General features: G+C 39.1%; 1 protein-coding gene across 5 annotated transcripts in view; it reads right to left on the reverse strand.

Annotated features, from left to right (window-relative positions):
* The window catches only part of ASB3 (ankyrin repeat and SOCS box containing 3), a 194,307-nt gene that overhangs the window by 62,036 nt on the left and 118,674 nt on the right, over positions 1-13,597 (reverse strand). For 3 of the 5 annotated variants that reach the window (XM_030827574.1, XM_012501166.2, XM_030827573.1), the window contains one exon: positions 11,420-12,114. The exons of the other annotated variants lie outside the window; for them this stretch is intronic. In XM_030827574.1, coding sequence (XP_030683434.1) covers positions 11,927-12,114 — 188 coding nt within the window. In that variant the 3' untranslated portion in view covers positions 11,420-11,926. Of the gene's footprint in view, positions 1-11,419; positions 12,115-13,597 lie in introns of those variants that run through there. 5 annotated transcript variants of the gene reach the window in all.

Consider the following 13,597-nt stretch of genomic DNA (forward strand, 5'->3'; position numbering starts at 1 on the left):
CAGAGACATAACCAAAAAAGAGAATTTCAGACCAATATCCTTGATGAACATTGATGCAAAAATCCTCAATAAAATACTGGCAAACCGAATCCAGCAGCACATCAAAAAGCTTATCCACCATGATCAAGTGGGCTTCATTCCTGGGATGCAAGGCTGGTTCAACATACGCAAATCAATAAATGTAATCCAGCATATAAACAGAACCAAAGACAAAAACCACATGATTATCTCAATAGATGCAGAAAAGGCCTTTGACAAAATTCAACAACCCTTCATGCTAAAAACTCTCAATAAATTAGGTATTGATGGCACGTATCTCAAAATAATAAGAGCTATCTATGACAAACCCACAGCCAGTATCATACTGAATGGGCAAAAACTGGAAGCATTCCCTCTGAAAACTGGCACAAGACAGGGATGCCCTCTCTCACCGCTCCTATTCAACATAGTGCTGGAAGTTCTGGCCAGAGCAATCAGGCAGGAGAAGGAAATAAAGGGTATTCAATTAGGAAAAGAGGAAGTCAAATTGTCCCTGTTTGCAGATGACATGATTGTATATCTAGAAAACCCCATTGTCTCAGCCCAAAATCTCCTTAAGCTGTATTAGCAACTTCAGCAAAGTCTCAGGATACAAAATCAATGTACAAAAATCACAAGCATTCCTGTACACCAATAACAGACAAACAGAGAGCCAAATCATGAGTGAACGCCCATTCACAATTGCTTCAAAGAGAATAAAATACCTGGGAATCCAACTTACAAGAGATGTAAAGGACCTCTTCAAGGAGAACTACAAACCACTGCTCAATGAAATAAAAGAGGATACAAACAAATGGAAGAACATTCCATGCTCATGGGTAGGAAGAATCAATATCGTGAAAATGGCCATACTGCCCAAGGTAATTTATAGATTCAATGCCATCCCCATCAAGCTACCAATGACTTTCTTCACAGAATTGGAAAAACTACTTTAAAGTTCATATGGAACCAAAAAAGAGCCCGCATCACCAAGTCAATCCTAAGCCAAAAGAACAAAGCTGGAGGCATCACCCTACCTGACTTCAAACTATACTACAAGGCTACAGTAACCAAAACAGCATGGTACTGGTGCCACAACAGAGACATAGATGAATGGAACAGAACAGAGCCCTCAGAAATGATGCCGCATATCTACAACTATCTGATCTTTGACAAACCTGACAAAAACAAGAAATGGGGAAAGGATTCCCTTTTTAATAAATGGTGCTGGGAAAACTGGCTAGCCATATGTAGAAAGCTGAAACTGGATCCCTTCCTTACACCTTATACAAAAATTAATTCAAGATGGATTAAAGACTTACATGTTGCACCTAAAACCATTAAAATCCTACAAGAAAACCTAGGCAATACCATTCAGGACATAGGTGTGGGCAAGGACTTCATGTCTAAAACACCAAAAGCAATGGCAACAAAAGCCAAAATTGACAAATGGGATCTAATTAAACTAAAGAGCTTCTGCACAGCAAAAGAAACTACCATCAGAGTGAACAGGCAACCTACAGAATGAGAGAAAAGTTTTGCAACCTACTCATCTGACAAAGGGCTAATATCCAGAATCTACAATGAACTCAAACATATTTACAAGAAAAAACAAACAACCCCATCAAAAAGTGGGCAAAGGACATGAACAGACACTTCTCAAAAGAAGACATTTATGCAGCCAAAAAACACATGAAGAAATGCTCATCATCACTGGCCATCAGAGAAATGCAAATCAAAACCACAGTGAGATACCATCTCACACCAGTTAGAATGGCCATCATTAAAAAATCAGGAAACAACAGGTGCTGGAGAGGATGTGGAGAAATAGGAACACTTTTACACCATTGGTGGGACTGTAAACTAGTTCAACCATTGTGGAAGTCAGTGTGGCGATTCCTCAGGGATCTAGAACTAGAAATACCATTTGACCCAGCCATCCCATTACTGGGTATATACCCAAAGGACTATAAATCATGCTGTTATAAAGACACAGGCACACGTATGTTTATTGCGGCACTATTCACAATAGCAAAGACTTGGAACCAACCCAAATGTCCAACAACGATAGACTGGATTAAGAAAATGTGGCACATATACACCATGGAATACTATGCAGCCATAAAAAATGATGAGTTCGTGTCCTTTGTAGGGACATGGATGAAACTGGAAAACATCATTCTCAGTAAACTATCACAAGGACAGAAAACCAAACACCGCATGTTCTCACTCATAGGTGGGAATTGAACAATGAGAACTCATGGACACAGGAAGGGGAACATCACACTCCGGGGACTGTTGTGGGGTTGGGGGCGGGGGGAGGGACGGCATTAGGAGATATACCTAATGCTAAATGATGAGTTAATGGGAGCAGGAAATCAACATGGCACATGGATACATATGTAACAAACCTGCACATTGTGCACATGTACCCTAAAACCTAAAGTATAATAAAAAAAATTAAAATAAAAAATAAAAATAAATAAATAAAATAACTGAATTAAAAAAAAAAGAGAGACATAAACAGATGCTATTCACAAGTCTCAGTGTGCCAATGGCAATTACCACCTGTTCTGCGCCATCGATTAAGGGCTATGCATGAACAAGAAGCCAAGAGACAGAAAAATCATGCAGACACAAATCTTTACTGCAACAACTGCATTTTAAATTCCTTCATTAAAAATACACACCACACATAGTTATAATAGAGTAATACAAAGGACGTGCAATTACATGACTACCCTGAGCTGAGACCAGATTGGGGCAAGTTCACAAAGCTCTCACCTCCGTTCTCTTCTTTCCTTTACCGATAGGAGGGAGAGATTGTTTGCTCTATGCAGATGTCTTAGGAAAATAATCAACTGGAGATGCCTCATTATTTCTCATTCTTTCCAATTCAGAATTTGCCATAACTCTTGGCTTGAGCTTGGCTGCAGTTATCACTAACATGATAAAAAAGGGGATTGATCAGCAATACAAAATTGTAAACATTGTTTAACTATGAAAAAAAAATTCTCCGTCAAACTTGCGTACAGATTTTTTTTAAATGAGAAAAAAATATTCCAACACATAAGTTAACATTAATAATGGGTCTGGATAAGACTGCAGATCCATCTCTCTTCCTCCCTTCCTTATTTTTTTCTGAATTTTAAAATATATATATCTTCTTTCTTTTTTCTTTTTTAATCATAGCTTACTGCAGCCTCAAACTCCTGGGCTCAAGGGATCCTCCTGCCCCAGCCTCCCAAGCAGCTAGGACTCCAGATGTGTGCCACCATGCCTGACTAATTTTTTTTCATTTTTTGTAGAGTCAGTGTATTAGGCCACTCTTGTGCTGCTATAAAGAAATACCTGAGGCTGGGTAATTTATAAAGAAATGAGGTTTAATTGTCTTAAGGTTCTGCAGGCTTTAAGAAAGCATAGCTCTGGCATCTGCCTCTGATGAGACCTCAAGAAGTTTACAATCATGGCAGAAGGTAACAAAGAGCCAGTCTGTCACATGGCAAAAGTGAGAGCAAGACAGAGGTTGGGAGTGCCACACACTCTTAAAGAACCAGATCTCCAGTGAACTAACTGAGAACTCACTTAACACTGAGGGGATGGTACTGAACCATTCATGAGGGATCTGCCCCCATGATCCAATCACCTCCCACCAGGCCCCACTTCCAACACTGAGAATCACATTTCGACCTGAGATTTGGAGGGGACAAACATCTAAACCATATCAGACTGGGTTTCACTATGTTGCCCAGGGTGGTCTTGAACCCCTGACCTCAAGTAACTCTCCCACCTCCGCCTCCCAAAGTGCTGGGATTATAGGCATGAGCCACCGTACCTGGCTTATTGTTTCTTGAATATCATATATTTCCTTTTAAATGAAACACTTAAAATGTGCTATCATTGTTATTCCTATATGAGAATTAAAAAAAAAATTTATCAGCACAGTGGCAGGTTAATAAATGTCCTTTATTTAAAATTTAAATACATCTCATTCACTAAAACAACTGCAGAAGAAATGTACTTAAAATTCGTGCCTAAGTTATTTCAAAGTATTTTTCCATAAAAAATATAATTCAGATTGGCCTCCTCTCAATATGATTCATGTGTTGTTGCAAATAGGGGCCATACATTTTCTACCAATGTCACAGAAATACTAAGCAGAATCAGTTCCTTGTCTCATAAAAACCATAGAATTGTATTGAACAAAAAATAGTTTACTTACTGTAAGGTATTATGTTTCAATGACCATTTGTCACTTAACAACAATAATAAATACAAATGAAAATAAACAGACAATTCAGCCTTAAAGAGAAAAATAATGAGAGAAAGCAAAACAAGAAAACTGAACAGCTGCACACAGGAATGTTAAATTGTTCTTAAATGGTTTGTGAAGCAATTCAAGAAGGATAAAGGCGGGAGGGGGGAATGTGTGTTAATAACACCCTCATTTTAGTCTGTAAGCTGTCAAATATGACCCATCTTTACCTGAAGTCATGAACAGTGCCAAATCTACGATTAATTGGTATACCTGAAAGTGACAGGGAGAATGGAACCAAGTTGGAAAACACTCTGCAGGATATTATCCAGAAGAACTTCTCCAACCCAGCAAGTCAGGCCAACATTCAAATTCAGGAAATACAGAGAATGCCACAAACATGTTCCTTGAGAAGAGCAACCCCAAGACACATAATCATCAGATTCACCAAGGTCGAAATGAAGGAAAAAATGTTAAGGGCAGTCAGAGAGAAAGGTCAGTTTACCCACAGAGGGAAGCCCATCAGACTAACAAGGGATCTGTTGGCAGAAACCCTACAAGCCAGAAGAGAGTGGGGGCCAATATTCAACATTCTTAAAGAAAATAATTTTCAACCCAGAATTTCATATCCAGCCAAACTAAGCTTCATAAGCAAAGGAGAAATAAAATTCTTTACAGATAAGCGAATGCTGAGATATTTTGCCACCACCACGCCTATCTTTCAAGAGCTCCTGAAGGAAGCACTACACATGGAAAGGAACAACCAGTACCAGCCACTGCAAAAATATACCAAATTGTAAAGACCATCAATGCTATGAAGAAACTGCACCAACTAATGGGCAAAATAGCCAGCTAGCATCATAATGACAGGATCAAATGCACACATAACAATATTAACCTTAAATGTAAATGGGCTAAATGCCCCAATTAAAAGACAAACACTGGCAAACTGGATAAAGAGTCAAGACCCATTGGTGTGCTGTATTCAGGAGACCCATCTCACGTGCAAAGACACACACAGGCTCAAAATAAAGGGATGGAGGAATATTCAAAAGCAGATTCAGAAAGCAAAAAAAAGCAGGGGTTGCGATTCTAGTCTCTGATAAAATAGACTTTAAACAAAGATCAAAAGAGACAAAGAAGGCCATTACATAATGGTAAAGGGATCAATGCAACAAGAAGAGCTAACTATCCTAAATATATATGCACCCAATAAAGGAGCACCCAGATTGTAAAGCAAGTTCTTAGAGACCTACAAAGAGACTTAGACTCCCACACAATAATAATGGGAGACTTCAACACTCCACTGTCAACACTAGACAGATCAACAAGACAGAAAATTAACAAGGACATCCAGGACTTGAACTCAGCTCTGGACCAAGCAGACCTAATAGACATCTATAGAACTCTCCACCCCAAATCAACAGGATATACATTCTTTTCAGCACCACATTGCCCTTATTCTAAAATTGACCACATAATTGGAAGTAAAACACGCCTCAGCAAATGCAAAAGAACACAAATCATAACAGACAGTCTGTCTGATCACAGTGCAATCAAATTAGAACTCAGGACTAAGAAACTCACTCAAAACCACATAACTACATGGAAACTGAACAACCTGCTCCTGAATGACTAGTGGGGAAATAACGAAATGAAGGCAAAAATAAAGATGTTCTTTGAAACCAATGAGAACAAAGACACAATGTACCAGAATCTCTGGGACACATTTAAAGCAGGGTGTAGAGGGAAATGTACAGCACTAAATGCCCACAAGAGAAAGCAGGAAAGATCTAAAATTGACACCCTACCACCACAATTAGAAGAACTAGAGAAGCAAGAGTAAACAAATTCAAAAACTAGCAGAAGACAAGAAATAACTAAGAATAGAGCAAAACTGAAGGAGCTAGAGACCAAAAAGCCTTAAAAAAAAAATCAGTGAATCCAGGCTTTTTGAAAAGATCAACAAAATAGATAGACTGCTAGCCAGACTAATAAAGAAGAAAAGACAGATGAACCAAATAGATGAAATAAAAAATGATAAAGGGGATATCACCTCTGATCCCACAGAAATACAAAATACCATCAAAGAATACTATAAACACCTCTATGCAAATAAACTAGAAAATCTAGAAGAAATAGATAAATTCCTGGACACATACACCCTCCTAAGGCTAAACCAGGAAGAAGTCAAATCCCTGAATAGATCAATCACAAGTTCTGAAATTGAGGCACTATTTAATAGCCTACCAACCAAAAAAACTCCAGGACGAGACAGATTCACAGCCAATTCTACCAGAGGTACAAAGAGGAGCTGGTACCATTCCTTCTGAAACTATTCCAAACAAGAGAAAGAGAGGGAATCCCCCCTAATTCGTTTTATGAGGCCAGCATCCTGATACCAAAACCTGGCAGAGACACAACAAAAAAAGAAAATTTTAAGCCAATAACCCTGATGAATATCGATGCAAAAATCCTCAATAAAATACTGGCAAAACAAATCCAGCAGCACATCAAAAAGCTTATCCACCACGATCAAGTCGGTTTCATCCCTGGGATGCAAGGCTGATTCAACATATGCAAATCAATAAACATAATCCATCACATAAAGAAAACTAATGGCAAAAACCACGATTATCTCAATTGATGCAGAAAAGGCCTTCGACAAAATTCAACAGCACTTCGTGCTAAAAACTCTCAATAAACTAGGTATTTATGACAAACCCACAGCCAATATCATACTGAATTGGCAAAAACTGGAAGCATTCGCTTTGGAAACCGGCACAAGACAAGGATGCCCTCTCTCACCACTCCTATTCAACATAGTGTTGGAAGTTCTGGTCAGGGCAATCAGGCAAGAGAAAGAAATAAATGTATTCAATTAGGAAAAGACGAAGTCAAATTGTCTCTGTTTGCAGATGACATGACTGTATATTTAGAAAACCCCATCGTCTCAGCCCTAAATCTCCTTAAGCTGATAAGCAACTTCAGCAAAGTCTCAGGATACAAAATCAATGTATAAAACTCACAAGCATTTCTATATACCAATAACAGACAAACAGAGCCCAAATCATGAGTGAACTCCCATTCACTATTGCTACAAAGAGAATAAAATACCTAGGAATACAACTTACAAGGGATGTGAAGGAACTCTTCAAAGAGAACTACAAACCACTACTCAAGGAAATAAAAGAAGACACAAATGGAAGAACATTCCATGCTTATGGATAGGGAGAATCAGTATTGTGAAAATGGCCATACTGCCCAAAGTAATTTATAGATTCAATGCTACCCGCATCAAGCTACTATTGACTTTCTTCACAGAACTGGAAAAAACTACTTTAAATTTCATATGGAACCAAAAAAGACCCGCATAGCCAAGACAACCCTAAGCAAAAAGAACAAAGTTGGAGGCTTCACTCCACCTGACTTCAAACTATACTACAATCTACAGTAATCAAAACAGCATGGTACTGGTACCAAAACAGAGATATAGACCAATGGAACAGAACAGAGGCCTCAGAAATAACACCACCACACATCTACAACCATCCGATCTCTGACAAACCTGACAAAAACAAGAAATGGGGAAAGGATTCCTTATTTAATAAATAGTGTTGGGAAAACTGGCTAGCCATACGCAAAAAGCTGAAATTGGATCCTTCCTTACACCTTATACAAAAATTAACTCAAGATGGATTAAAGACTTAAAAATAAGACCTAAAACCATAAAAACTCTAGAAGAAAACCTAGGCAATACCACTCAGGACATCGGCATGGGCAAAGACTTCATGACTAAAACACCAAAAGCAATGGCAACAAAAGCCAAAACTGACAATTGGGATCTAATCAAACTAAAGAGCTTCTGCACAGCAAAATAAACTATCATCAGAGTGAACAGGCAACCTACAGAATGGGAGAAAATGTTTGCAATTTATCCATCTGACAAAGGGCTAATATCCAGAATCTACAAAGAATTTAAGAAAAAAACAACCCCATCAAAAAGTGGGTGAAGGATATGAACAGACACTTTGCAAAAGAAGACATTTATACAGCCAACAAACATATGAAAAAATGTTCATTATCACTGGTCATTAGAGAAATGCAAATCAAAACCACAATTAGATACCATCTCATGCCAGTTAGAATAGCTATCATTAAAAAGTCAGAAAACAACAGATGCTGGAAAGGATGTGGAGAAACAGGAACACTTTTACACTGTTGGTGGGAGTGTAAATTAGCTCAACTACTGTGGAAGACAGCGTGGCGATTCCTCAAGGATCTAGAACCAGAAATACCATTTGACCCAGCCATTCCATTACTGGGTATATACCCAAAGGATTATAAATCATGCTACCATATAGACACACGCACACATTATGTTTATTGCAGCACTGTTCACAATAGCAAAGACTTGGAACCAACCCAAGTGCTCATCAATGACAGACTGGATAAAGAAAATGTGACACATACACACCATGGAATACTATGCGGCCATAAAAAAGGATGAGCTCATGTCCTTTGTAGGGACATGGATGAAGCTGGAAACCATCATTCTCAGCAAACTAACAAAAGAACAGAAAACCAAACACCGCATGTTCTCACTCATAAGTGGGAGTTGAACAATGAGAACACATGGACAACAGGAGGGGAACATCACACACCGGGGCCTATCGGAGGTGGGGGGCTAGGGGAGGGATAGCATTAGGAGAAATACCTAATATAGATGATGGGTTGATGGGTACAGCAAAACACCACGGGACATTTATAGTTACATAACAAACCTGCATGTTCTGCACATGTACCCCAGAATTTAAAGTATAATAATAAAAAAAAAAGAATAGAAAGATCTTTTTAAAAAAAAAAAAAGAGTGGGCCGGGCGTGGTGGCTCGCACCTGGCAAAATCCCAGCACTTTCGGAGGCCGAGGCGGGCGGATCACCTGAGGTCGGGCATTCGAGACCAGCCCGACCAACATGGAGAAACCCCATCTCTACTAAAAATACAAAATTAGGCGGGCATGGTGGCGCATGCCTGTAATCCTGGCTACTCAGGAGAATTGCTTTAACACGGGAGGTGGAGGCTGCGGTGAGCCGAGATCGCGCCATTGCACTTCAGCCTGGGCAACAAGAGCAAAACGCCGTCTCGAGAAAAAAAAAAAGTGAAATAATTACATCTGCAGCAACCTGGATGGAATTGGAGACCATTATTCTAAGTGAAGTAACTGAGAAATGGAAAATCAAACATCGTATGTTCTCGGTCATGACTGGGAGCTAAGCTATGAGGATGCAAAGGCGTAATAATAACACAGGGGACTTTGGGGACTCAGGGAAAGGGTCAGAGGAGGGTGAGGGATAAAAGACTACACATTGGCAACTGCTGCTAATCAAAGTGTAGATTCCAGGCAACTTGAGTCTTTGCTCCCAGGTTATAATCCTTAAACTTGACCCAAATAAACTGTCTACTTATATAAAAAAAAAAAAGACTACACATTGGGTACCGTGTACACTGCTTGGGTGATGGGTGCACCAAAATCTCACACATCACCACTAAAGAACTTACTCATGTAACCAAATGCTACCTGTTCCCCAGTAACCTATGGAAATAAATAAAAATTAAAAATTAAAAAAAATTAAACATTCTACATACACTTTCCCCCAAGAAAAACCTGGGTGCTATCTTACAAATCAGAGACTTAGGGTTTGGACAACAAAGATTATGACATTTAAAAAATACTATACAATATACACAGTTTTGGAATTTCTTTATGAAATTATCAGAATTTCCACCTGGTTTTCTATATGCAACCTTATTTCTGCCTGTACACCCACATTCAAACTCTTATCTCCAACCCACAGGCAGTTCTAGTCTGCGGTAACAGCTCAGTCATCCCTTTGGGTCTTGGTGATGTCATCCTTGTTTGGTCCACCTTCATCACTGCTTTTGCCAAACACCAAAGGCCTATCAGAAACGGGCACGGCTGATCCACTCTCATCTATTTTAAGCCACAGGATCCCAATAGGACAGAAGACTTTGCCTCCTTGGACCCCATCTCTGGTAGTCTACTGTGACAGTAATGCTCTCATAACTTTTTTCTCAAGGCCAGTCTCTATAGCCTCTTCTCACGCCTCACTTGATCCAGCGTTTAGTTCTTCCTGACTCTAGATTTAGATCAAGCAATTGTAAAAACCCATGAGGTGGCGCCTCATTAATCTAGGATTCTGAGGTCTTCATCTCATGGACTGTTTTACAGCTTATCTAGATAATAAGAAGGAAAAACACCATAATATTAATAGAACTGGCTACTACTGCTTCATAGGAACAAAGCTGCTCAATGATTCTAGAGCTGGATGGAGCCTGAATTTTATATATAATACTAAGTAACTCGGTAATACCTTCCTTTCTTTCTTTCTTTCTTTCGAGACGGAGTCTCGCTCTGTCTCCCAGGCTGGAGTACAGTGGCGCCATCTTGGCTCACTGCAAGCTCCGTCTCCAGGTGCACACCATACTCCTGCCTCAGCCTCCAGAGTAGTTGGGACTACAGGCGCCCATCACCATGCCCAGATAATTTTTTTGTATTTTTAGTACAGACAGGGTTTCACCATGTTAGCCAGGATGGTCTCAATCTCCTGACCTCGTGATCCGCCTGCCTTGGCCTCCCAAAGTGCTGGGATTAAGGCGTGAGTCACCACACCTGGCCCCTTTCTTTCTTTAAAGATGGTGCCACAGACATGCCCCTCTCAGTCTCCTGATTAAAATCCTAATTGTGCTAACATGCTCATTTATCTCAAAACTGAAACCAATTTTTTTCCCAACTGAGCACGTGAGTTTAGGGCTGTTCTTGCCCTTGCAGATTAGAATTAGGTTGGTTGGTTGGTTGGTTTTGTTTGTTTGTTTTGCCAAAGAATGAAAAGAAACTGGAAGGAAAAACCCAGCAATATGATTGATTTTCTATATTCTTTTAAAGTAATTTTTTCCTGTGAGTTTACATGTGAAAAGGCAATCAGTATCAATTCTTCATAAAAGTGACTGAATTACCCTGGGGCAGAGGTTGCAGTAAGCCGAGATTGCGCCACTGCACTCCAGCCTGGGTGACAAAGCAAGACTCTGTCTCCAAAAACAAACAAACAAAAAAAAAGCGACTGAATAGGAAAACGTGTTCTTTAATAAACGTAAGAGATATTCACGTCTAAATAATAATGATAATAACAACAGATTCTACACCAAAGTCGTATACACTTCCAGTGAAGCTTTATGCATTCCATTCTGAGCTCCTAGCACCAGGCAGGTAAACACGAATCATAGGTGGAAATATGCCATGTTTAGCAGTAGAAGCAACATCACAGTTTATTAGCAAAATAAAGCAGAAAATGGTCAGGTAAATAAATATTACAACATATAATGTACTGGTGATGAAGCTGCAATAAAGCAATATAAGTGAGATTTACAATATATATATATATTTTTTTTACTGGGAAGGCTAGTTGTAAACATAAACATTCTCATTAAACTACTGGCCCCCCAAAACCTAACGTATCTCACAACCAATAATCATCTTTTGACTATAAAATCATAAAAACTTGTACTCTGTGGCTCTTTTGTCTCGATGGTTTTTCAGAGAAAAAAATGAGCTGTGTTAAGTAGTTTCACTGATTTATCCATCTTGAATAGCTGCCAGTTCTGGAACCTCATACGTCCTCAGAACGTCTTCATAGAGCAAATAACTATGTAGGCTTCTGGGAAGTGGCAACTGACTAATATAAGTGTCAGACCGTAGACGTTCTGATTTTAGACTGGACCGAATTTCCAAACGACAAAGATGGGTCAGGGATGGAACAGTGGCTGAAGAAACAAAAAAAGCAAGGTGAAACTTTTTTAAACAGAAAGATGTAATAGCACATAAAGGTAAATTCATTTTTTCCCCCAACTCTTAGTAAGAAAAGTGATCTATTGCTTAGAATTACTTTGAAAGAAGACTACTTTGAGTCAGTATGACCACAATAAACCTTATTTATTCTTTTCTACAGCCTTCAACTGGCTCCTCTCCCTTCAGTTTGTTGGCCACACATTCAAAGTCAGTATCCAGGGCCGCAAACACTAAATGCTCAAATTCTAAAGATCTGTCAATACCTGCACTTAAGAAATGGATGAACCAACTTTAGAAATGCTAGAAGCTCACAGTAGCAAATGCTACCTTCCTCTTAATCTATTTCATTACAAATGGTTTCCAGACCTATCACATCAAGTGAATAGATGTACAGCTTGCAAGTTTTCCCTTTTATCCATAACATAAAATGAAAATTTTTAATTGGCTCTGAGAGAAAGGGAGTATTTATTGAGTGCCTTCTATGCCACAAGCCCATGTACTTCACTCAAATTCTCTTTTTATATGCATTAACTTCATGAAGTATATATTATCAGGCTACTGTAGAGATTTAAAAAAACAACTTTCCAAAGTCACAGAGCTAGTAAGAAGCACAGCCAGGATTCAAACTCAGATCTATCTGAACCCAAAGCGTGTGTGTGTGTGTGTGTGTGTGTGTGTGTGTGTGTGTATCTGACAAGGCACTACAGCCAAAAGCTAACTACCAATTAAAGGACAATCCCACATGCACATAATTAAGAACTGTATGACAGGCCAGGCGTGGTGGCTCATGCCTGTATTCCCAGTACTTTGGGAGGCTGAGGCGGGCAGATCACCTGACGTCAGGAGTTCAAAACCAGCCTGACCAACATGGTGAAACACCGTCTCTACTAAAAATACAAAATTAGCTTGGCGTGGTGGCACATGCCTGTAATCCCAGCTACTAGGGAGGCTGAGGCAAAATAATTGCTTGAACCAGGGAGGCGGAGGTTGCAGTGAGCCGAGATCACACCACTGCACTCCAGCCTGAGCAACAAGAGCGAAACTCCGTCTCAAAAAAAAATTAAAAAATTAAAAAAAAAAAAAGAATCATATGATAGCAGTTTCATTTTCTAAGATGAAAAGTGTTAAATAAAGAAGTTAATGTCTGCTTTTATGTGAATCGGACCTAAAGCCTTCTGTTAATTCAAGAAATCTTTTATAAATCCCTGTGAAATTTAACAATGATGAACAGACCAGGATCAGAGCATCAAAGACTAGTACTATCAAGAGCACAGCTGATACCAGACCAGCTAGTCTGATTCCAGGTATAGGGTTCTTTAAACTCTAATACCCATAGGGCTTGAGACCAGTTAATTCTCTAACATCTTCAATATCTTCCAAGCAACAGAAGTTAACTCATCATTGTTTTTAGTTTACTAGTTTAGGTTTAGTTTAGTTTATTCAGAATTAAAGAAATCA

Source organism: Nomascus leucogenys, chromosome 14 (assembly GCF_006542625.1).
Source record: "Nomascus leucogenys isolate Asia chromosome 14, Asia_NLE_v1, whole genome shotgun sequence".
NCBI classification, from domain to species: domain Eukaryota; kingdom Metazoa; phylum Chordata; class Mammalia; order Primates; family Hylobatidae; genus Nomascus; species Nomascus leucogenys.